The sequence below is a fragment of the Panthera onca genome, chromosome X, assembly GCF_046562875.1.
Source record: "Panthera onca isolate mPanOnc1 chromosome X, mPanOnc1 haplotype 2, whole genome shotgun sequence".
Taxonomy (NCBI): Eukaryota; Metazoa; Chordata; class Mammalia; order Carnivora; family Felidae; genus Panthera; species Panthera onca.
Genome location: NC_138357.1, coordinates 60,166,143 through 60,193,721, shown reverse-complemented (window position 1 = coordinate 60,193,721; position 27,579 = coordinate 60,166,143). Strand labels below are relative to the sequence as shown.

The 27,579-nt window shown below is 35.1% G+C and overlaps 1 protein-coding gene across 1 annotated transcript in view; it reads right to left on the bottom strand.

Moving 5' to 3' along the window:
* Window positions 1–27,579, bottom strand: part of RPS6KA6 (ribosomal protein S6 kinase A6) — a 223,561-nt gene that overhangs the window by 6,241 nt on the left and 189,741 nt on the right. The window contains exon 21 of the mRNA XM_081794171.1: window positions 1,377–1,517. Coding sequence (XP_081650297.1) covers window positions 1,377–1,517 — 141 coding nt within the window. The remainder of the gene's footprint in view (window positions 1–1,376; window positions 1,518–27,579) is intronic.

Sequence of the window (27,579 nt, the reverse complement as noted above, 5' to 3'; positions counted from 1 at the left end):
ATGAACATATCACAGTTATCATATTGTTTTGATGAAAGTACGTGAAATCTACTCTTAGCAAATTTCATTTCCAATATTTAAAAAAAATTATTTAAGTTTTTTTAACGTTTATTTATTTTGAGACAGAGAAAGCATGAACAGGGGAGGGGCAGAGAGAGAGGGAGACACAGAATCTGAAGCAGGCTCCAGGCTCTGAGCCATCAGCCCAGAGCCCGACGCGGGGCTCAAACTCACGGACCGCGAGATCGTGACCTGAGCTGAAGTCGGACGCTTAACCGACTGAGCCACCCAGGTGCCCCTTTTTAAAAATTTTTAATATTTTTGTATTTTTAAAAGAGAGAGAGAAAGAGAGAGAGAGAGAGAGGGAGGGAGAGAGAGAGAGAGGGATCAGGGGAGTGGCAGAGAGAGAGAGAGGGAGACAGAATCTGAAGCAGGCTCCAGGCTCTGAGGTGTCAGCACAGAGCCTGATGTGGGGCTTGAACTCACAAACCATGAGATCATGACCTGAGCCGAAGTCTAACACTTAACCAACTGAGCACCCAGGCACCCCTCCAATATTTAATACAGTATTATTAACTATAGTCATCATGCTGTACATTAGATATCTAGACTTATTCATCCTACATAACTGCAACTTTGTATTTTGACCAACATCTCCCCATTTTACCCTCTTCCCTGCCCCTGGTAACAACATTTCTACTCTCTGCTTTTATATATTTAACTGGTTTAGATTCTACATATAAGAGAGATTATATATATATATATATATATATATATATATATATATATATATATCTCTGTGTCTGGCCTATTTCATTTAGCATGTCTTCCAGGTTCATCTGTGTTGTTGCAAATGACAGCATCTAATTTTTAAAGCTGAATAGTATTCCACTGGATACTTGTCCACCACAATATTTATCCCCAAAGAGATCTTTGTTCTCCCATGTTCAGTGCAGCATTATTCACAATAGCCAAGACATAGAAACAATCTAAGTATCCATCAACGGATGAATGCATAAAACACAAATTTTACATCTAGATTCAATGTCTATAAATATGGGAATTTGCAACCATGGTTATTTAGGAACCAATAGCAATATTTTCTTTACATACAAAACCTACATTTAGTATACTGTTAGCCCCAGTGTCTCAAGAGAAAGTTAAATACAGTTAAGGAATTTTTATTTATCATCTGAAAAGCAATAGGTAAAGAAGATTAACAAGAATCCACAGTTGTTATTTAAAACAAAAACAAAGAACCTACAAATACATTTTTAAAAATAAAGATATTTAAGGTAATTATATGTGTTATCAGTAAATGGCACGCAATAGCTTTATCAAACATTTAGAAGATGCATAAAAAATGTTTGTTTTACCTTAATGACATGTGATGCATCATATCTATTTGGCTGAACATTCAGCAACTGATCTCTGTGGGTTATCCATGAGTGTTTTAATACTTGTTCTGTGGTGTACCGCTGATGTGGGTCCATATGTAGCATATGGGAGAGTAAATCCTAAATTATAATGAAAAATATATATATATATACACATACACACATATGTGAAACTGTATAGCAGTAAAAGTTTTAGTAAAATGTATTATTTCATATTTTCTTAAAATATAAATCATCAGTAGCTTTGTGATCAGTTTTCATTGACCTATATACAGGAAAAACTAACCTATACTCTGCACAGATAACTGTCAGAATCTTCAAACAGATTTTTTGATATATGGTAAACCATCATTTATCATTTCTAAATCAGAGGACACCAAATCTGTGGAACTGGAATGTGGTTAGTGGGAGAGGAAGAAAATATAAAGTAGCAGGAGTTATCCTAGAATGTGTGAAATGGTCAAGAGGAGAAAAGAGCTATTGATCTTTGCTGGCAAGCTGGGCCCCAAAGTATAAAGGTATACTTTTATATAGAAATTTCTATAATTTTATATAATGTAGAAATGTACAACATAGAAGGGAGAACCCCATGTTGTTAACACACTCCCAATAATTGGGGGTTTATGTGTAAATTACTAAAGAAAGCAAAACATAAATTCAAGGCTAGCAGGTGATGGCTAGCACTCTTTAATGGTCAGAATATCCTAAGTTTCTCACAGAATAATTGTGAATATGCTTATTTCTGTTATAAAAAGTTGTAAACGTACTACAACTTGATAGTTTACCTCTGTGTTAATAACAAGTTGTAAATGTATTATAACCTGATAGTAAAACACAATTTTAAATACAAACTATCTTTATCAAACATCTTTTAGGAAAAGGAGAAGCGAACTCTCCTTAACAAGCATCATATAAAATAGAAACAGTCATCCATAGCATAAGTAGTGAAACTAAAGATTCTAAGTAGTTACATCAGAATTTGAAGAATAATAAAAGTATGTAAGAGAGTAAAACAACAAATCAAAATCTATTGGAAAAAGAACAAATATGAAAAAAATGAATGGGAAAATAATTTAGAAAATAAAATAACAGTGAATTACTTCAATAAAACAGACCTAAATGATAGTCATAAAAATGATAAAAGTTCCATAGTCCAAGGACTTCTACCTCTGGCCAAAATAGAGTATCAGAGGTTGGATTCATCCACCTGTTTGAAACAATACCTCCTCCCAACACAAAAATAAACAAATTAATTAATAAGTTAATAAATTCATTAACAAAATACAACAAACAACAGTTTTCTAAAGATCAAATATTAGGCAACAAAAGAAAGCAATTCCCAACAGACTGGGAACAAATCAAACAAGCCCTATGATTGCCCAAACTTACCACCTTGAGAGTTTTCAGACTTTTGTGTAGGTAAAGGAAACTCAGACAGAGCCTGGCAGATTCTCTGAGTTGATGAGACAAAACTGAGAGTCAGGGGGGACCAAGGCAGATAGATTAGCATGATTGACTACTAGAGTGGTGAGAGGAGCAGAGAAAAGACTACAGAAACCTGTAGAGGTCTCCTCAAATAATCAGCAGATTACTGATAAACCTACAACTGTGAAAAGAACTATTTTAAAGGTTTAGAAGGAAATCAGAACTCATGGAGGATGTACATAAAAATACTGCCTGTTTTCACAAGCCAGGCTGGAAAATCTCACAATTCATGAAGTACCTGGAGTTAACCAGCCTGAGTACTGTGTATCTCTAAACATTGTTCTGATCCTGCCTAAAAATCTTATTTATTTATTTTTTAATGTTTATTTATTTTTGAAGAAGAGAGAGACAGAGCACGAGTGGGGGAGCGGCAGAGAGAGTGGGAGACACAGAATCTGAAGCAGGCTCCAGGCTCTGAGCTGTCAGCACAGCCCCGCGGGCTCAAACTCATGAACCATGAGATGATGACCTGAGTCGAAGTCAGTCACTTAACCAACTGAGCCACCCAGTTGTCCCTAAAAAAATCTTAAAAGGGAGAATCCAAAGCATCAGATTGTTTCACCTAACTTAATTGTGCCCCAGAATAAAGTTCAAGAATATGTATAAGAATACAAAAGTTTCCAGCACACAGTAAGGCAAAATTCACATTGTCTGGCTTCTTATAAAAAATCATCAGGCATTACATTATATGTTAATGGCATAACATTATATGTTAAAAATAACATATAATAAGAAGAAACCAACCAATCAATCAAAAACGACCCAGAATTGATACGTATGTCAGAATTAGCAGATAAGGACGTTAAAATGGTCATTATAACTCCATTACATATGTTAAAAATTAGAGACAGAGAAGATATAAAAAGCCACAAATAAAATTTCTAGAGATAAAAAACTAAAATTTGAGACAAAAAATAAAATGAATGGGAATAAAAGAAAATTTGATATGGAAGGTAAAAAGATTGGGGAAGACACAACAATAGATGCCATCAAAAAGAAACACAGAGTGTAAAACAAGCAAAAGAACAGAGCATCTTGTGAGAAACAGCATCTGTGAGAAAACGTCAAGCAGTATAATACACAATTGCAACCGGTATCCCTGAAGTAAAGAAAAGGAAGGAAAAATATGTGAGGGAATAATATTTCCAAAATTATCAAATTTGGCAGAAACCATAAACCTACAGACCCAACAAGTTCAATGAAGTACAAATACAAGATATATATATATATATATATATATATATATATATATATATATATCAAGGACATCAAACCAAATCTCAAAACCCAAGGCAGAGAGAATGTTAAAAGCAAATAGAGATTAAAAAAAGACATGTTACATATAGTGAAAAAATGATAAGAATAACAGAAGATTTCTTGTCAGAAAAAAATCGAATAACAAGACAATATAACTCCTGAACAACCAATGAGTCAAACAAAAAATCAAATGGTAATATAAACAAATAAAAATGGAAATAAACCATACCACAATTGCGGCACCTGGATGGTTCAGTTGGTTAAGCATACAACTCTTGATTTTGGCTCAGGTCATGATCTCACCATTCATGAGTTCGAGCCCTGCATTTGGCTCTGTGCTGACAATGCAGAGCCTGCTAGGGATTCTCTCTCTCTCCTTCTGTCCTGCTTGCACTCTCTCTGTCTTTCTCAAAATAAATAAATAAACTTTAAAAAACCACCAAAACTTTATGAGATGCAGCAAAAGCAGGTCTAAAAGGAAAGTTTATAAAAAAGAATGCTTACACTAAGAAAAAAGAAAGATCTCAAAAAAAAAAAAGAAAAGAAAAATGAAAGATCTTTAATAACTCAACCTTATACCTCAAAGAACTAGAAAAAAAAGAAGAAGAAAAGAAAAGAAAAACAAAGCCCCAGAGCAGAAGGAAGGATATAATAAAGATCAAAGCAGAAATGCATGAAATAGGGACCAGAAAAACAGTAGAAAAGATCAAAAACTAAGAGCTGGCTTTTTGAAATTATAAATAAAATTGACAAACCGTTAGCCAGACCAATAAAAATAGAAGAGAAAACTCAAATAAATTAAATAAAAAAGGAAAGAGGGGATGTTACATATGATGCCACAGAAATAAAAAGGATCATGAGAATACTATGAAAATTTATATGCCAACAAACTGGAATATTTAAAGGAAACAGATAAATTCCTAGATACACATATCTTACCAAAACTGAATAATGAAGAAAAAGAAAGCCTGAAAATACCAATAATAATGTGTAAAGAGACTGAAGTAGTTAATAAAAAATCTTGTAACAGAGAAAATCTCAGATAGTTTCACTAGTGAATATATGAAATATTTGAAGAAAATTAATGCCTATCCTTCTAAAACTCTTACAAAAATTAAAGAAGAGGAATATTCTCAAACTCATTTCATGAAGGCTGTGTTGCCCCAGTATTAAACCTCTATAAAGATACTATAAGAAAAAAAAGGAAACAGGACAGTATCATTGATGAATATAGATGGAAAATTTCTCAACAAAATAGTAGGTAACTAAATTCAGCAGCACATTAAAAAGAAAATACACCATGATCGAGTGGGATTTATCCCTGGGTTGTAAGGGTGGTTGAATATTCACAAATCAATCAATGTGATACACCACATTAATAAAAGAAAGGATAAGAATGATATTATCATTTCAGTAGATGCGGAAAAAAAAAACATTTGACAAAGTACAATATCTTTCATGATTAAAACCCTCAACAAAGTAGGGTTAGAAGGAACATACCTCAACATGATAAAGGCCATATATAAAAAACCCACAGCTAATATCATCCTCAATAGGGAGAAAAATGAAAATTGTTTCTCTACAGTGAGGAGCAAAACAGGGATATCCACTCTCACCACTATTATTTCTTTTTAATTTTTTTTATGTTTTTTATTTATTTTTGAGAGAGAGAGAGAGAGAGAGAGAGAGAGCACTAGTAGAGGGAGGACAGAGAGAAAGGGAGACAAAGAACCAGAAGACAGGCTCTAAGCTCTGAACTAGCTGTCAGCACAGAGCCCAATGCTGGCTTAAACACATGAATGTGAGATCATGACCTGAACTTAAGTCAGACGCTTAACCGACTGAGCCACCCAGGCACCCCTCACCAGTATCATTTAATATACTACTGGAAGTTCTAGCCACAGCAATCAGAAAACAAAATAAAAGGCATTCAAATAGTCAAGGAAAAAGTAAAACTTTCATTATGTGCATATGACATGATACTATATTGGGAAAACCGAAAAGACTCCAACAAAATCTTGCTAGAAGTGATACACAAATTCAGTAAAAGTGATGGATACAAAACCAATGTACAGAAATCTGTTGCATTTCTATATAGCAATAATGAAGCAGCAGAAAGAGAAATAAAAGAATCAATCCCATTTACAATTGCACCAAAACCCATAAGATACCTAGGAATCAACCTAATCAAAGAGGTAAAAAATCTGTACTCTGAATACTATAAAACACCTAGGAAAGAAATTGAAGATGAGACATAGAAATGGGAAAACGTCCCATGCTCATGGATTGGAAGAACAAATATTGTTAAAATGTCTGTATTACCCAAAGCAATCTACACATTGACTGTGATCCCTATCCAAACAGGACCAGCATTTTCATAGAACTGGAACAAACAATCCTAAAATTTTTATGGAACACAAAAGACCCTGAATAGTCAAAGCAATCTTGAAAACAAAACAATCAAAAAAAGCAAACCTGGAGGCATTATAATTCTGGACTTCAAAGCTATAGTGATCAGGACTATATGGTATAGGAACAAAAACAGACACATAAATCCATGGAACAGAATAGAAAACACAAAATTAAAACCTCAGGAAAAAACAGATGTTGGCGAGAATGCAGAGAAAGAGGAACACTTTTGCACTGCTGGTGGCAATGCAAATTGGTGTAGTCACTCTGGAAAACAGTATGGAGTTCCTCAAAAAATTAAAAATAGAACTACCTTATGACCCAGCAATTGCACTACTAGGTGTTTATCCAAAGAATATAAAATATTTGAAGGGCACATGCACCCCAATGTTTATATCAGCGCTATCAACAACAGCCAAATTATGGAAAGAGCCCAAATGTCCATTGACTGACAAATGGATAAAAAAATGTAGTATATATATTTACAACACACATACACATACATACATTCATACATACATACACACATATACAATGGAATAATACTCAGCCATCAAAAATAATGAAATCTTGCCATGTGCAACAACGTGGATGGAACTAGAGTGTATTATGCTCAGCAATATAAGTCAGTCAGAGAAAGAAAGTATCGTATGATTTCACTCATATGTGGAATTTAAGAAACAAAACAGGGCCCCTGGGTAGTTCAGTCAATTGAGCGTCTGATTTTGGCTCAGGTCATGATCTAATTTCTCGTGGGTTTGAGCCCTGCATTGGGTTCTGTGTGGACAGCTCAGAGCTTGGAGCTTGCTTCATATTCTGTGTCTCTCTCTCTCTGAGCCCTTCCCCTGCTCACACTTAGTCTCTCTCTCAAAAATAAATAAATATTTTAAAAAGTTAAAAAAAAAAACAAAATAGATGAATATACAGGAAGGGAAGAAAAAAGATAAAAACAGGGAGGCAAACCACAAGATTCTTAAATACAGAGAACAAACTGAGGGTTGCTAGAGGGGTATTGGGTTGGGGGTGCACTAAATGGGTGATGGGCATTAAGGTGGGCACTTGTTGGGATGAGCACTGGGTGTTATATGTAAGTGATGAATCAATAAATTCTATTCCTGAAATTAAAAATAATAATAAAATACTAAAATACATTATTTTTTTAAATGCTTATTTGTTTTTGAGAGAGAGATGGAGAGCGAGAGGTGGACGGGTAGAGAGGGAGGGAGATACAGAATCTAAAGCAGGCTCCAGGCTCTGAGCTGTCAGCACAAGGCCCTACACAGGGCCGAACCCATGAACTGTGAGATCATAACCTGAACTGAAGTCAGACACTTAACAAACTGAGCCACCCAGGCGCCTCTAAAATACATTCTTAATACACCTTATCAGGAAAGTGAAAAGACAACCCACAGAATGGGAGAAAATATTTTCAAATCCTACACCTAATAAGGGATTAATATTAAGAATATATAAAGAACTCCTACAACTCAACAACAAAAACAACCAAACAATCTGATTGAAAAATGGGCAAAAGACTTGACATTTCTCCAAAGAAGACACACAATTGTCTAGTCAACACAAGAAAAGGGGCTTAGCATCATTAGTCATTAAAGAAATATTAATAAAAACGACCATGACACTCCACTTCACACCTAGTAGGATGGCTATAAGAAAAAATACAGAATATAGCAAGTTTGGTCAAGAATGTAGAAAAAATTGGAACATTTGATGTTATGGGTAGGAATGCAGTATGATGCAGCTGCTGTGGAAAACATTTTGGTATTTCTTCAAAAAGTTAAATATACCCATAATAACTGAAAACTGGTACTCAGATACTTGTATGCAATGCCCATTGTAGAATTATTCATAACAATTGAAAAGTGGAAATAACCCAACTGTACATCAATATATTTATGGATAAATAAAACGCAGCATATCCATACAATGAAGTATTATTCATTCATAAAAAGGAATGAAGTTCTGATACATGCTACAACATGGATGAAACTGAAATAAGGCCCAACACAAAGGACAAATATTATATGATTCCATTTATATGAGGCACTGAAAATATACAAATTCGCAGTCAGAAAGTAAATTTGAGCTTACCAGAGAAGGGAGGAATAGGAGTCATTAATAGGTGTAGAGTTTGTATTTGGGGTGAGGAAAAAGTTTGGGAAATAGTGGTGATGGTTGCACAACACTATAAATGTAATTAATGCCATGGAAATGTACCCTTAAAAATAACTGAAATTGCAAACCTTATGTTATATATAAATAAGAAAATTGAATACTAAAAAAAAAAATAAAAATTTGAGTACTTTAATAAAAATAAGAATACTAAAACATTAAAAAGAATGATCATATTAAATGAGAATGTAAAAGGATAGACATTTCAAAAGAGTTTGGTGGATTCTTAAAAAGTTAAATATAAAAAAAGTTAAATATATACCCAATCATTCCACTCCTGTGTGTTTATACAAAAATATGAAAGCTATACATTCATATAAGCAGGTGCACACACATACTGAGTGCAGCTTTAGTGGTAATATTTCTAAACTGCCAAAACCACAAATTTTCATTAACAGGTGAGTATATAAACAAAGTTTAGTGTATCAATACAATGGGATATTATTTGTGATATAAAGAAATAAACTATTGATACATTCCTAAAAGTTTGATGAATCTTAAAATAATTATGAGTGAAAGAGACCTAAAAAGGTTTATATACTGTATGATTCCATTTATAAACATTTCTAGAAAGTGGAAAATAATGTGTAGTGTCAGACAGCAGATCAGTGGTTGTCAGGGAATCAGGGGTGGAGATAGTGAGTTGGGAATGTGGAGCAGGAGGGAAATATTATAAAGGGACGTGAAGAAACTTGGGGTAATGGATATGTTGATTATCTTGATTTTTGTGATCATTTCATTGGTGTGTCAATTATATACTTGAAATACTGAACATTAAATTATATACTTGAAATACATGTGTTTTCTTGATCAGTTATACCTCAGTAAAGTTGTTAAAAAACAATCAATGGTTTAGCCCCAAAATAATAGGCCCCTCTGTTCTTACCAAAGTATGTTTCAACATATATATTGAATATATATATATATATATATATATATATATATATATATATTCAACATATATATTAAATTTTCTAAAATTTAATAAGAAAAAAAACGCTTCTCTGCTCTTCATTAAACCTATTGCATTTTCCTGTGGATTCTCAGAGACTACTGAAAAGTACAGGTAGCGATGTTGAAAGAATGAAAAAAAATTTAGGAAATGGTCCTCTACAATACTGAAATATACACCTTAAATTTTACTCATGGGGGTCTTTGTTGCTAATAGGAAGGTCAAAGATAAACATATGATTGTCAGAGTGCTATATAGATTCTTAATGATATCAGCTAATACTTACACATACTACTTACTATGTGCCACACATATTAACCTTCATAATAGCCCTGAGGTAGAAACTGTGGCAGAAAGAGGTTAAGCATAATTCCCAAGGTAACATAAAGTAGGTGTAACATAGCTAGTAAGTAAGGAGATGCATCCAGACAGTACGCCAGAGCCTGGCTCATAACTATACTATCTCTCATTCTTCCTCATTAAAATCAATGTTGATGCCTGAACTTTATATAACTGTTGCTGCTTTCTCAATGTTTATAGCATTAAATAAATATTTGTGGAAAACATCAAAATCCCTATTTCAGAAAAAAATCATTTTTAATAATGAAGTGGAACAATACTGTTTTATTTTATATTCATCAACAAAATTTAACTGACATTAAGGAGAGTTAAAGCTAGGTTGGCCATATAATTTGTTTATCCAAATCAGGTCACTTGAGAGTGAAAGGCATAAACCAAAACTATCCCAGGAAAACTGTCACATATGATCAGCCAAGTTAAAGCAAAAAAGATATAATTACCTCTGGGGTAAAAATCAGCTAACTTATATAGGACTAATGTAATTTTATAAATGTTTCACAGGTTCTTAAGCATACAAAATGGTCACTTTTAATTTATAAACAGACTGATTTGCATAACCAAAGTGGATTTCCCCGAAATGAAAATGAAAATATAGTAAATATGGCCATATCCTAAATGCTGATAAAATATTACAAGTATTTTTTCCTAGGAAATGTATGAACAGAATGCTGATTTGTTTATGCAATCAAATGGCTTTATAGCATAAGTATCAATATTTTCCTACTGTCTTTTAAGTAAATGGAAGTAGTTTTAATATGACATAATTTACCTTATTTCTTTTTAGCCTCCCTCAGAAATGAATGAGTAGCAAGATCTCCTTGACAGAATGACAAGCGGAGAAAAGATGACAAATGAAAGAGCAAAATCCACTGAATTTTCTTGATAGTTAAGAGGCAAATGAATTCAGCCACAGTTCACAATTGTATATGAATAATTTTCCACTTTTTCTAAGTGGATGTATAAGTGTTGACCAGTTTAAAAAATGATACTGAGCTATGGTAAGAATGATCACTTACACAATGAGTATTTAGTTAGATAGCCTAACAGGTAGAAAACCACTACTAATAAAAATGATTAATTTAATCCAACCTAGACTTCAAGTTTCTTATTTTTTTAATATACATTTTAAGTAAATGCCAGCAAAACTCCAAATTCTTTGAATGTACATGAATACAAGAGAATGGCAATTTTCCTATTCTTATTACAGTACTCAGATGGCAAATCATTAAAGTTTAGAAACTATTGATTAATAATTCATAAATATCTATTTCGGTTTTAATAATGTGACTGAGATAAACCATTTATTCCATTGGAGTTATTATTAATTATACTATAAGCATTTTAATTCAGTCATATATGTTACAATTTATACTTCCTCAGTATAAATAGTGAGTTCCATAAATACTTTTTTTAATGTTTATTTATTTTTGACAGAGAGAGAGAGACAGAGTATGAGCGGGGGACTGGCAGAGAGAGAGGGAGACACAGAATCTGAAGCAGGCTCCAGGCTCTGAGCTGCAAGCACAGAGCCAGATGCAGGGCTTCAAGTCATGGACAGTGAGATCATGACCTGAGCCAAAGTCGGATACTTAACCGACTGAGCCACGCAGGGGCCCCCATAAATACTTAAGGAACACTTACTGCCTTGATAACAGGTAACAAATAATAATCCCTACAGTAAGACTAAGAGTACAATTTTAATTACTGAATTTGCTACTGTATCTTTTTAGCTTTGATTAGACATTGTAGTCTTTTTCTAGTAAAATTTGGCACAAGGCTACAAAAGTTATGATACCAATAATCTGTTATCACACTTTGTATTTCTGTGGTTCTCTGTTGTATTGTTTTCTCTTCCATTTTTCATTTTGGTTTTTGAATCTTCTCACTTTTTTCCTTAGTGTGGTTAAAGTTTTGTCAGTTTTCTTTTCTTTTCTTTTTTTTTTCCTTTTATTTTCTTTCCTTTCCTTTCCTTTCCTTTCCTTTCCTTTCCTTTTCTTTTTTTGGAAAAATTGGTCTTTACTTTCAATGTTATGTTATTGTGAATTCTGGGCTCTATTTTACTTTATTTGATTTTGGTCTCTATTTTACTTCTGATTTTTCTTTGTTATTTCTTTCTGCTACTAATTTTAGCAAAGTTTCTTCTTTTTCTAGTTCCTTGTGGTATAATGTTAAGTTGTTTATTGGACTTAAAATTTTTTTTCTCCAAGTTTTTATTTAAACTCCAGTTAGTTAACACACGGTGCATGTTAGTTTCAGGTGTAGAATTTAGTGATTCAGCATGTCCATACAATACCCAGTGCTCATTCCAAGTGCCCTCCTTAGTTCCCATCACCTATTTATCACAATCCTCCCACTCACCTCTCCTCTGGTAACCATCAGTTTGTTCTTTATAGTTAAGAAACTATTTCTTGGTTTGCCTCTCCCCCCCACCCCATGTTTGTTTGTTTTGTTTCATAAATTCCATTTATGAGTGAAATCATATGGCATTTCTCTTTTGTAGACTCTTTATTTTGCTAAGCATAATACTCTATCTCCATCCATGTCATTTCAAATGGCAATTATATATATATATGTATATATATATATATATATATATAGTAAATATATATATAGTAAATATATATACATATATATATTTATATAAGACTAATGTAATTTTGTAAATGTTTCATAGGTTCTTAAGCATACATACATACATACATACATTCATACCATGGCTTCTTTATCCATTCATCAGTCCATGGACACTTGGGAACTTTCAGTAATTTGTCTATTGTTGATAATGTTGCTATAAATATTGGGGTGTATGTATCCCTTCAAATAAATATTTTTTGTACTTGGGTAAATACTTAATAGTGAAATTGCTGGATCCTAGCGTGGTTCTATTTTTAGCTTTTTGAGGCACTTCCATACTGTTTTCCACCATTGCTACACCAGTTTGCATTCCCATCAACAGTACAAGAGGGTTCCCCTTTATCCACATCTTCACCAACCTGTTGTATCTTGTATTGTTGATTTTAGCCATTCTGACTGGTGTAAGATGATAACTTATTGTAGTTTTTATTCGTATTTCCTTGATGTTCAGTGATGTTGAGCACCTTTTCATGTGTCTTGTTGGTCATTTGTATGTCTTCTTTGGAAAAATGTCTATTCATGTCTTCTGCCTATTTTTCACTTGGATTATTAGTTTTTGGGGTGTTGAGTTGTATAAGTTCTTTATATATTTTGGATACTCTTTATCAGATATGTCATTTGAAAATATTTTCTTCCATTCCATAGGATGCCTTTTAGTTTTGTTGATTGTTTCCTTCACTGTACAGAAGGTTTTTATTTTGATCAAGTCCCCAAAGTTTATTTTTGCTTTCATTTCCCTTGCCTCAGGAGACACATCTAGTAAGAAGCTGCTAAGGCTGATGTCAAAGAGGTGACTGCCTCAGTTCTCCTCTAGGATTTTTATGGTTTCCTGTCTCACATTTAGGACTTTCATCCATTTTGAATTTATTTTTGTGTGTGGTGTAAGAAAGTGGCCCAGTAACATTATTCTGCATGTTGCTGTACAGTTTTCCCAACACAATTTGTTGAAGTGACTGCCCTTTTTTACACTAGATATTCTTTCCTGCTTTGTTGAAGATTAATTGACCATAGAGTTGTGGGCTCATTTCTGGGTTTTCTATTCTGTTGTATTGATCTATGTGTCTATTTTCATGCCAGTACTATACTGTCCTGATTACTACAACTTTGTAATAAAACTTGATGTTTGGAATTGTGATTCCTCCAGCTTTGCATGACTTTTTCAAGACTGCTTTGGCTATTTGGGGTCTTTTGTGGCTCCATACAAATTTTAGAGCTGTGTTTTCTAGCTCTGTGAAAAATTCTGGTGGTATTTTGATAGGAAATGTATTCAATGTGTAAATTGCTTTGGGTAGTATAGACATTTTAATAATATTTATTCTTCTAATCCTTAAGAATTAAATGTTTTTTTCAATTATTTGTGTCCTCTTTCTTTCATTAGTGTTTTATAGTTTTCACAGTACAGATCTTTCACCTATTGGTTAGGTTTATTCCTATTATGGGTTTTGGTGCAATTGTAAATGGCACTGATTCCTTGAATCTAATTCTGCTGCTTCATTATTGATATATAGATATGCAACAGTTTTCTGTACATTGATATTGTATCCTGTGACTTTAATGAATTTGTGTATCAGTTCTGGTAATTTTTGGTGGAGTCTTTTTGTTTTCTATATAGAGTATCATGTCATCTGTAAATAGTGAATGTTTGATTTCTTCCCTGCTGATTTGGATGTCATGTATTTCTTGTTGTCTGATTTCTGTGGCTAGGATGTCCAGTAGTACATTAAATAACAGTGGTGAGGGTGGACATCCTTGTCTTGTTCCTAATTGTAGAGGAACACATTTCAGTTTTTCCCAATTGAGGATGATATTAGCTGTGGGTCTTTCATGTATGGTCTTAATCATGTTGACGTACGTTCCCTCTAACCCTATTTGTTGAGGGTTTTAATCACGAATGGATGTTATGCTTTGCAAAATGTACTTTGTCAAATGCATTTTCTGCATCTATTGAAAGGATCATATGGTTTTTATCCTTTCTTTTATTAATGTGGTATCTCACATTGATTTTCCAATATTGAACCCCACTTGCAACCCAGGAATAAATCCCATTTGATTGTGGGGAATGATTCTTTTAATGTACTGTTGGGATTCAATTTGCTCGTATTTTATTGAGAATTTCTGTATCTATGTTCATCACAGATTTTAGCCTGTAGTTCTCTTTTTTAGTGAAGTGTTTATCTGTTTTTGGTATCAGGATAATGCTGATCTCATAGAATGAATTTGGAAATATTCCTTCCGTTACTAATTTTTGGGTAAGTTTGAGAAGAATAGGTATAACCTCTTCCTTAAATGTTTGGTAGAATTTACCTGTGATGCCACCTTGCCCTGGATTTTGTTTGTTGGGAGATTTTTTATTATTGATGAAATTTCTTTGCTGTTTGTAAGTCTGTTCAAGTTTTCTATTTCTTTCCGTTTCAGTTTTGGTAGATTTTATGTTTCTAGGTATTTATCCATGTCTTCCAGGTTGTCCAATTTGTTGGCATGATTTTTCATATTTTACTTATAATTATATGTCTGTGGTGTCCATTATTATTTATCCTCTCTCATCTGTGATTTTTTTATAAGTCTGGCTAGGGGGTTATCAATTTTATTAACTTTTTCAAAAAAAACACAGCTCCTAGCTTCATTGATCTATTCTATTGTTTTGGTTTTTAGTTTCTATATCATTTATTTCTGCACTAATTTTTATTCTTTCCCTTCTTCTGCTGGCTTAAGGCTTGGTTTGTTTTTCTTTTTTCAGATCCTTTAGGTATAAGGTTGTTTATTTTATATTTTTCTTGCATTTTGAAATAAGCTGTATTATTATATACTTCCCTCTTATGACGGCTTTTGCTGCACCTGAAATGTTTTAGACTGTTGTGTTTTCATTTTTATTTGTTTCCATGTATTTTTTATTTCTTAATTTCCTGGTTGACCCATTCATTGTTCAGTAGCATGTTTTTTAACCTTCATGTGTTTGTGGTCTTTCTGAATATTTTCTCATGGTTGACTTCAAGGTTCATAGCATTGTGGTCAGAAAATATGCATGCTATGATCTCAATCTTTTTGTATTTGCTGAGGCCTGATTTGTGACCTTACAGTATGTGATGTATTCTGGAGAATGTTCTATGTTCACTTGAGAAGGTGTATTCTGCTGCTTTAGGGTGGAATGTTCTGAATGTATCTGTTAAGTCCATCTCATCCAGTGTATCATTCAAAGCCATTGTTTCCTTGCTGATTTTCTGCTTACATGATCTGTTTGTTGATGTATGTGTACTGTTAAAGTCCGCTACATTTATTGTATATTATCAATGAGTTCCTTTATGTTTATTATTAATTGTTTTATATGTTTGAGTGCTTCATGTTAGGGGCATAGATACTTAAAACAGATTTTCTGGTTGGATAGTTCCTTTTATTAGTATATCGTGCCCTTCTTCATCTCTGTTACAGTCTTTGGTTTAAACTCTAATTTGTTCATCATCAGGGAAATACACATCAAAACCATAATGAGTTACCACTTCAAACCTGTCAGAATGACTAAAACTAACAACACAAGAAACAACAAGTGTCAGCGAGCATGCAGAAAAGGAGCAACCCCCACACTGTTTTGCAGAGTGGCTGCAGCAGTTTGCATTCCCACTAACAGTGCAAGAAGGTTCCCGTTTCTCCAAATCCTCTCCAGCATCCATAGTCTCCTTATTTGTTCATTTTAGCCACTCTGGCATGAGGTGATATCTGAATGTGGCTTTGATTTGTTTTTCCCTGATGAGGAGCAACGTTCAGCATCTTTCCATGTGCCTGTTGGCCATCTGAATGTCTTCTTTAGAGAAGTGTCTATTCATGTTTTCGGCCCATTTCTTCACTGGGTTATTTGTTGTTCAGGTGTGGATTTTGGTGAACTCTTTATAGATTTTGGATACCAGCCCTTTGTCCGATATGTCATTTGCAAATATCTTTTCGCATTCCATCGGTGGCCTTTTAGTTTTGTTTGATTGTTTCCTTTGCAGTGCACAAGCTTTATATCTTGATGAGGTCCCAATAGTTGATTTTTGGTTCTGGTTTGTTTCTCTTGCCTCCAGAGGTGATATACTGTCCAGTTCCTGGTGCTTCAGGGAGTGTCTCTGGTGTGTGGTGGATGCACTCTGCTGCTGTGTTTTAGCTGCTCTATCCTTCAAACTAGTCATCTACAGAAGTTCTCTTTGCCTGGAGTGCACGATGTTTGGTCTTGGGCACAGTTGAACTTTTTTTTTCTTTTTTCTTTTTTTTAATTTGTTTTAATGTTTATTTATTTTTGAGACAGAGAGAGACAGAGCATGAACGGAGGAGGGTCAGAGAGAGAGGGAGACACAGAATCTGAAGCAGGCTCCAGGCTCTGAGCTGCCAGCACAGAGCCCGATGCAGGACTAGAACTCACGGACCGTGAGATCATGACCTGAGTCGAAGTCAGACGCTTAACCGACTGAGCCACCCAGGAGCCCTGAACTTTTTTTTTCTTAAAACAAGCATTTATAAGATAAATTTTACTCTAACATCTTCTTTTGCTGCATCCCACAGGTTTTGGAATATTGTGTTTTCTTTTTCTTTTGTTATGAGACATATTTTGAGGTGCCAATTGAATTCTTATTTGGCCCATTGTTTGTGCAATAGTGTGTTGTTTAATATTTACATGTTAATATTTAATAATTACATTGCATATTTTCCAGCTTTGTTTGATTGTTGATGTTTAGTTTTGTACCACTGTGGTAAGAGTATATACTTGGTATGATTTCGGTCTTTTTAAATTTGTAATATTTGTTATGTCTATTTTTATGTGATTTACTTAGGATTCTTCTGTGTGTACTTGAAGAAAATATGTATTCTATTTTTCTTAGATGTGATGTTAAAGATATATATATATAGATAGATAGATAGATATAGATATAGATATAGATATATAAAACCATGTATTATTAAGTATGCTTCCAGTAAAAAAATGTTGAAAAAATAACTTTAACTGAGGTTACTCATTTAAAGTACAACATATCAGAGGCAAAGTCGGTGCGGGGATGGGTGAAACAGGTGAAGGTGATTAAGAGTATACTAATCATGATTACAGCTGTAATCATCAAGACAGTATGGTACTGGTGCAAGAACAGACACTCAGATCAATGGAACAGAATAGAGAACCCAGAAATGGACTCACAAACGCATGGCCAACTAATCTTTGATAAAGCAGGAAAGAATATCCAATGGAATAAAGAAAGTCTCTTCAGCAAGTGGTGCTGGGAAAACTGGACAGCGGCAGGCAGAAAAATGCACCTGCACCACTTTCTTACACCATACACAAAAATAAACTCAAAATGGATGAAAGAAAGACCTAAATGTAAGACAGGAAGCCATCAAAATCCTTGAGGAGAAATCAGGAAAAAAAAAAAAAACCTCTCTGATCTTGGCTGCAGCAACTTCTTACTCAACACGTCTCCGGAGGCAAGGGAAACAAAAACAATAATGAAGTACTGGGACCTCATGAAGATAAAAACCTTCTGTACAGTGAAGGAAACACTCAGCAAAACTAAAAGGCAACCCATGTAATGGGAGAAGATATTTGCAAGTGACATATCAGATAAGAGGTTAGTATCCAAAATCTATAAAGAACTTATCAAACAATACCCCAAAAACAAATAATCCAATGAAGAAATGGGCAAAAGACATGAATAGACACTTCTGCAAAGAAGACATCCAGATGGCCAACTGACACATGAAAAAATGCTCAAATCACTCACCATCAGGGAAATACAAGTCAAAACCACAATGAGGTAACCACCTCATACCTGTCAGAATAACTAAAATTAACAATTCTGGCCACAAGAGATGTTGGTGAAGATGTGGAGAAAGAGGATCTCTTTTGCACTGCTGGTGGGAATGCAAACTGGTGCAGCCACTCTGGAAAACAGTATGGACGTTCCTCAAATAATTAAAAATAGAACTACACTACAACCCAGCAATTGCACTGCTAGGTATTTATCCAAGGGACACAGGTATGCTGTTTGAAGAGGCATGTGCCCCCCGATATTTATAGCAGCACTATCAACAATAGCGAAAGTATGGAAAGAGTCCAAATGTCCATCGATGGATGAATGGATAAAGAAACGTGGTATATATATATACAATGGAGTATCACTCCTCAATCAAAAAGAATTAAATCTTGCCATTTGGAACTACATGGATGGAACTGGAGGGTATTATGTTAAGTGAAATTAGTCAGAGAAAGACAAATATATGCCTTCACTCATATGAGGGCTTTAAGATACAAAACAGATGAACATAAGGGGAGGGAAGCAAAAATAGTATAACAATAGGGAGGGAGACAAAAACATAAGAGACTCTTATATATCAAGAACAAACAGAGGGTTACTGGAGGTGTAGTGGGAAGGGGGATGGGCTAAATGGGTAAGAGGCATTAAGGAATCTACTTCTGAAGTCATTGTTACACTATATGCTAACTTAGATGTAAATTTAAAAAATAAATTAAATTAAAAAATTTCCCAAAATTGGAACAAAACAAAACAAAAGAAAACAAAATAAAAAGCACTGTACCACTCTATACTCACATCAACATCAAATTCCATGAACAGGCTTGATGGCAGAAACATCATAAGCAACCCTATTACTCTTTTAAACTATCTGATAGTATTTTTTGTGAAAATAAACATCTTGCTGTTCAAAACAAAACAAAACAAAAAGACTATACTAATCATGATGAGCACTGAGTGATGATGTAGAGAATTGCTGAATCACTATAACGTACATCTGAAACTAATATAACACTGTACTGTTAATTATGATGGAATAAAACTTAAAAAAAAACTTAATAAATAAATAAATATGCTTGGGAAAATATATAAAGTAAAATAAAATAAAATAAAATAATAAAATAAAATAAAATCTATGGTAGTAGAATTTTTAGAAGGATTTCAATATGTTGTTTAAGTATAAAACTGTTCTCCAATATAGATTATGTAAAGGTTAATAAGTTCATAGGCCATCTGGGTGGCTCAGTAATTTGAGTGTCCAACTTGGGCTCAGGTCATGATCTCAGTTTGTGAGTTTGAGCCCCATATCAGGCTGTGTGGTGACACTTCAGAGCCTGGAGCCTGCTTCGGATTCTTTGTGTCCCTCTCTCTCTGCCCCTCCCCTGCTCTCACTCTCTCTCTCTCTCTCTCTCTCTCTCTCAAAAATAAATGAATACATTTTTTTAAAAATTTAAAAATTAAAAAAAAGGTTAATAAGTTCAGTACACTTGATTTTCATATTCTATAAAAGAAGTGGATGAACAATTATTCTTTTGCTTTTTCATTAAAGATTTATAGACCTCTTTCTCTTCCACTCTATTCACATAAGCAAGTTAATAAAGCCTTTCTTTCTCAAAAATGTCTTCCCTAAAATGTAGTAGACTAAAAAGAGTACTGGACTAAAAATCAGCTCTGCCACTTTTTGTGTGTGACCATGGGCAAGATAAAGTGTATACACCTTGGTTTATCTAACTACAAAATGAGAAACCAGGTTCCTTCCAGCTCTATAAATCTCTGACTTGTAAAGACATAAAAAACCTCTTCTATTAAGAGAAACTTCAAGCCAAAATTAAAAGGAAATATGTATGTAAATCCTGGTAATTTACAGCAAATTTATAGTCATTCACAATTAGACAATATTTATCTTTATTTAATGGACAGGAACATCTTATTGTGCAAATTAATAAGGCAAGGTATACCTGAAGAAAAAATTAAATAGTTTATGAAAATGTATTCGATTAAGTATTTTTTGTGCTAAGTATGTTAGGAAATGTAAAAAATGAGCATGACATTTAAATGCTCTCTGAATGGAAAGAATAAAAATGTATACAAATACATGGTAAAGGGGAACATGTTTAATGCTCTAATAAGGTACATTCAATATCATAATGGGAGCACAATAGAGGAAAGGTATAAGTTGTTCTTTTTACAGGAGGCAAGGGAAAAGGTCATAAATAATTGTCCCATAAGAACTTCTACTGGTCAATTCTTTGTTGGCTAAGGGTATATGCACTTGAAATACGTAACACTTTATTTACTTAAAATATTCTAAAATTTAGATAGAACAGCCTTCTAATTAATCCAGTATTATTGTGTTTATACACAGTGAAACCATAAAATTTTCATTACTCTCCTGCCTCTTCTATTTTTGCTGTGTTTACCAGATACTTCTTCTTGTCTTCCCTGTTTTACAAAAGGGAAGCAGTAGCATCAGTGTTCTCAAAGCCTGTGGTTTGGAGATGAGAATTTAGCTGAAAGTATTGTAGCAATAAAACACACAAAAATAACATGATTTCCACTATCACCCCTCACCTCTACCGCCATTTAACTGAATGAACAAAGTTTATGAACTCTGCATTGACAGGAAGCAAACAGAATCATCATCTTAAAAGGGAAAAGTAGCTTATAAGAAACTGCAATTAAGTAAAACAACTCTCAAGAAGTGATAGAAAATGCCACAATTCTCATAACTAAGGGACACTAGCCTAAAGAGTTATGGGCAACTGAACAATAGTTTATCTTCATTACTAATTTAACACAAAAAAAATCAAACTGTTAAAATGTACAGAAGATAGTTTTTTAGAAGGTTCATATAGTTCTTTTGCTCAACATTTGCCATCATTTTCAGAAAGTTTAAAAGATAGAACTAAAGTCACTTGATCCATGAAAAGGGAAATAATTAAAGACCATGTGGAATATTTAAAAAATAGCCCCCAATATCTTTTCCTATATTAATTACTCCAGAATATCACACTAAAAAGAGGAGGTGAAAATAAAACTAAACTTTAATATATATTATTTCTTAAGTACTAGACAGACTCAAACATAAAACACATGGAACATGGAAAACTGACTACTAAGCATAATTGTCATATAAATATCTATTTCAGGAGGGACTTGGCGGAAGATGGCGGCCTAAGAGGATGCTGGGCTCACCGCATCCTGGTGATCACTTAGATTCCACCCACATCTGTATAAATAACCAAGAAAACCGCTAGAAGACTAGCAGAATGGACTCTCTGGAGCCAACCGTAGACAAGAGGCCCACAGAAGAGGGTAGGAAGGGCAGAGAGGTGGTGCATGCTACACTCACTGGTGGGAGGGGGCCAGGGCAGTGGAGGGGCACCCTGCCCGGCAAGGCAGAGCCCACGAGTCTGGCTTGCAAAAGTGGAGGGGCTGGACGGAGTGTGTTCTGGCAGCCAGCGGGACTTAACATCTGGAATGCTATAAGTCACCAGCTCTGCTCCCAGAGCTGGAGGGCTAAAGGACAACAGGAGAGAGAGTTACTGAGCAGAAGACGAACTCAGCTTGGCGGGGAACAAAGGCGGTCACCAGCGCCATCTCCCTCGCCCATCCCCCAGCCAAAATCCCAAAGGGAACCAGTTCCCATCACCGAACTTGCTTGCACTGCGCAAACACCCAAAACTGTGCTTCTGTGGATGCATCCCTCCGACGGTCTACCTCCCTCCCAGTGCCACAGGGCCCCTCCTGAAGTGGACAACCAAAGGCAAAATGAGCTGAGTCTGCCCCTTCTGCCCCTGTGCACCCTGCAGATCCACCCCAGTTAATACGGCAGATCCCATAGAAGCAGCACCACAAGCCTGGAAGTGTGCAAGTAGCCCAGACAGGGGCCACACCGCTCCACAGTGAGTCCTGCCTCTGGGAGAGGGGAAGATAAGATACACACCAGTCTAACTGTGGCTACAGTGGTGGGCTGGTGGCAGACATCAGGTCTGACTGCAGCCCCTCCCACCAACACAAGTTACTCCAGGCAGCACAGAGGAAGAGGCCTGCAGTTCTGCACAACTCTAGGGACTATCCAAAATGACGAAATGGAAGAATTCATCTCAAAGAAACTCCAGGAAGTAGCGATAGCTAACAAACTGATCAAAAATGATTTAAGCAATGTAACAGAAAATGAATTTAAATTAATAGTCAAAATATATCGCTGAGCTTGAAAAAAGCATACAGGACAGCAGAGAATCTATTACTACAGAGATCAAGGGACTAAGAAACAGTCAGGAGGAGCTAAAAAATGCTATAAATGAGCTGCAAAATAAAACGTAGGTGACCACAGCTTGGGTTGAAGAGGCAGAGGAGAGAATAGGGGAAATAGAAGATAAAATTATGGAAAAAGAGGAAGTGAGAAAGAGAGAGATTAAAAAAAACAGGAGTATGAGGGGAGAATTAGAAAACTAAGTGATGCAATGAAACGCAATAATATGAGCATGCTTGGGATTCCAGAGGAGAAAGAGAGAGAGAAAGGTGCTGAAGGTGTACTTGAAGAAATCATAGCTGATAACTTCCCTGATCTGGGGAAGGAAAAAAAAAGCATTGATATCCAAGAGGCACAGAGAACTCCCTTCAGACATAACTTGAATCGATTTTCTGCATGACATATCATAGTGAAACTGGCAAAATACAAGGATAAAGAGAAAATGCTGAAAGCACCTAGGGATAAACATGCTCTAACATACAAAGGGAGACCGATTAGACTAGTGATGGATCTCTCTACTGAAACTTGGCAGGCCAGAAAGGAATGGCAGGAAATCTTCAATGTGATGAACAGAAAAAAATATGCAGTCGAGAATCCTCTACCCAGCAAATCTGCCATTTAGAATAGAAGGAGAGATAAAGGTCTTCCCAAACAAACAAACAAACAAACAAAACTGAAGGAATTCATCACCACTAAACCAGCACTACAAGAGATCCTAAGGGGGATCCTGTGAGACAAAGTACTAGAGACATCACTACAAGCATGAAACATACAGACATCACAATGACTCTAAACCCATATCTTTCTGTAATAACACTGAATGTAAATGGACTAAATGCTCCAACCAAAAGACATAGGGTATCAGAATAGATTAAAAAAAAACAAGACCCATCTATTTGCCATCTACAAGAGACTCATTTTAGACTTGAGGACACCTCCAGATTGAAAGTGAGGGGAAGGAGAACTATCTATCATGCTACTGGAATCAAAAGAAAGCTGGAGTAGCCATACTTATATCAGACAAACTAGACTTTAAAGGCTGGAACAAGAGATGAAGAAGGGCATTATATAATATTTACAGGGTCTATCCATCAGGAAGAGCTAGCAATTATAAATGTCTATGCACCGGATATGAGAGCCCCCAAATATAGAAAACAATTAATCACAAACATAAGCAACCTTATTGATAAGAATGTGGTCATTGCAGGGGACTTTAACACCCCACTTACAGAAATGGATAGATCATCTAGACACACGGTCAATAAAGAAACAAGGTCCCTGAATGATACATTGGATCAGATGGACTTGACAGATATATTTAGAACTCTGCATCCCAAAGCAACAGAACATGATTTCTTCTCAAGTGCACATGGAAGGTTCTCCAAGATACATCACATACTGGGTAACAAAACAGCCCTTCATAAGTATACAAGAATTGAGATCATACCATGCATACTTTCAGACCACAATGCTATGAAGCTTGAAATCAACCACGGAAAAAGTCTGGAAAACCTCGAAAAGCATGGAGGTTAAAGAACACCCTACTAAAGAATGAATAGGTCAACCATACAATTAGAGAAAAATTTTTAAAAATATATGGGAACAAATGAAAATGTACAGACAACAATCCAAATGCCTTGGGATGCAGCAAAGGCAGTCCTGAGAGGAAAATACATTGCAATCCAGGCCTATCTCAAGAAACAAGAAAAATCCCAAATATAAAATCTAACAGCACACCTAAAAGAAATAGAGCAGAACAGCAAATAACCCCAAACCCAGCAGAAGAAGAGAAATAATAAAGATCAGAGCAGAAATAAACAATATGGAATCTAAAAAAACTGTAGAGCAGATCAACGAAACCAAGAGTTGTTTTTTTGAAAAAATAGACAAAATTGACAAACCTCTAGCCAGGCTTCTCAAAAAGAAAAGTGAGATGATCCAAATAGATAAAATCATGAATGAAAATGGAATTATTACAACCAATCCCTCAGAAATACAAGCAATTATCAGGGAATACTATGAAAAATTATATGCCAACAAACTGGACAACCTGGAAGAAATGGACAAATTCTTAAACACCCACACACTTCCAAAGCTCAATCAGGAGGAAATAGAAAGCTTGAATAGACCCATAACCAGCAAAGAAATTGAATCAGTTATCAAAAATCTCCCAGCAAATAAGAGCCCAGGACCAGACGGCTTCCCTGGGCAATTCTACCAGACATTTAAAGAAAAGATAATACCTATCCTTCACAAGCTATTCCAAAAAATGGAAAGGGAAGGAAAACTTCCAGACTCATTCTATGAAGCCAGCATTCCTTTGATTCCTAAACCAGACAGAGACCCAGTAAAAAAAGAGAACTACCGGCCAATATCCCTCATCAATATGGATGCCAAAATTCTCAATACGATACTAGCAAATTGAATTCAACAGCATATAAAAAGAATTATTCACCATGGTCAAGTGGGATTCATTCTTGGGATGCAGGGCTGGTTTAACATTTGCAAATCAATTAATGTGATACATCACATTAATAAAAGAAAAGATAAGAACCATATGATCCTGTCAAACGATGCAGAAGAACCATTTGACAAAATTCAGCGTCCTTTCTTAATAAAAACCCTCCAGAAAATCGGGACGGAAGGAACATACTTAAACATCATCAAAGCCATTTATGAAAAGCCCACAGCTAATATCATCCTCAATGGGGAAAAACTGAGAGCTTTCCCCCTGAGATTAAGAACACGACAGGGATGTCCACTGTCATCGTGTTGTTTAACATAGTGTTGGAAGTACTAGCATCAGCAATCAGACAACAAAAGGAAATCAAAGGCATCAAAATAGGCAAAGATGAAGTCAAGCTTTCACTTTTTGCAGATGACATGGTACTATACATGGAAAATCCGATAGACTCCACTAAAAGTCTGCTAGAACTGATACATGAATTCAGCAAAGCCACAGGATACAAAATCAATGTACAGAAATCAGTTGCATTCTTATACACTAACAATGAAGCAACAGAAAGACAAATAAAGAAACTGATCCCATTCACAATTGCACCAAGAAGCATAAAATACCTAGGAATAAACCTAACCAAAGATGTAAAAGATCTGTATGCTGAAAACTATAGAAAGCTTATGAAGGAAATTGAAGAAGATATAAAGAAATGGAAAGACATTCCCTGCTCATGGATTGGAAGAATAAATATTGTTAAAATGTTACTACTTCCCAAGGCTATCTACACATTCAATGCAATCCCAATCAAAATTGCACCATCATTCTTCTCGAAGCTAGAACAAGCAATACTAAAATTTGTATGCAAGCACAAAAGGCCCCGAATAGCAAAAATAATTTTGAAGAAGACCAAAGCAGGAGGCATCACAATCCCAGACTTTAGCCTCTACTACAAAGCTGTAGTCATCAAGAAAGCATGGTATTGGCACAAAACTGACAAACAGACCAATGGAATAGAATCGAAACCCCAGAACTAGACCCACAAACATATGGCCAACTCATCTTTGACAAAGCAGGAAAGAACATCCAATGGAAAAAAGACAGTCTCTTTAACAAATGGTGCTGGGAAAACTGGACAGAAACATGCAGAAGGATGAAACTAGACCACTTTCTTACACCATTCACAAAAACCAACTCAAAATGGATAAAGGACCTGAATGTGAGACAGGAAGCCATCAAAACCCTAGAGGAGAAAGCAGAAAAAAACCTCTCTGACCTCAGTCGCAACAATTTCTTACTTGACACATCCCCAAAGGAAAGGGAAAGAAAAGCAAAAATGAACTATTGGGACCTCATGAAGATGTAAAGCTTCTGCACAGGAAAGGAAACAATCAACAAAACTAAAAGGCAACCAATGGAATGGTAAAAGATATTTGCAAATGACATATCGGACAAAGGGCTAGTATCCAAAATCTATAAAGAACTCACCAAACTCCACACCCGAACAACAAATAACCCAGTGAAGAAATGGGCAGAAAACATGAATAGACACTTCTCTACAGAAGACATCCAGATGGCCAACAGGCACATGAAAAGATGTTGAATGTCACTCCTCATCAGTGAAAAACAAATCAAAACCACACTCAGATATCACCTCACAACAGTCAGAGTGGCTTAAATGAACAAATAAGGAGACTATGAATGCTGGAGATGATTTGGAGAAAAAAGAACACTCTTGCACTGTTGGTGGGAATGCAAACTGGGGCAGCCGCTGTGCAAAACAATGTGGAGGTTCCTCAAAAAACTAAAAAGAGATCTACCCTATGACCTAGCAATAGGACTGCTAGGAATTTACCCAAGGGATACAGGAGTGATGATGCATAGTGGCACTTGTACCCCAATGTTTATGGCAGCACTCTCAACAATAGCCAAATTATGGAAAGAGCCTAAAAGTCCATCAACTGATGAATGGATAAAGAAATTGTGGTTTATATACACAACGTAATACTACGTGGCAATGTGAAAGAATGAAATATGGCCTTTTGTAGCAACGTGGATATAACTGGAGAGTGTCATGCTAAGTGCAATAAGTCATACAGAGAAAAACAGATACCGTATGTTTTCACTCTTATGTGGATCCTGAGAAAGTTAACAATAGTCCATGGGGGAGGGGAAGAAAAAAAAAAGAGGTTAGAGAGGGAGAGAGCCAAAGCATAAGAGACTCTTAAAACCTGAGGGTTGATGGAGGGTGGGAGGGTGTGGAGGGTGGGTAATGGGTATTGAGGAGGGCAGCTTTTGGGATGAGCACTGGGTGTTGTATGGAAACCAATTTGACAATAAATTTCATATCAAAAAAATAAAAAGGATAAAATTAAAATAAATAAAATAAATAAAAAATAAATTATCTATTTCAGCAT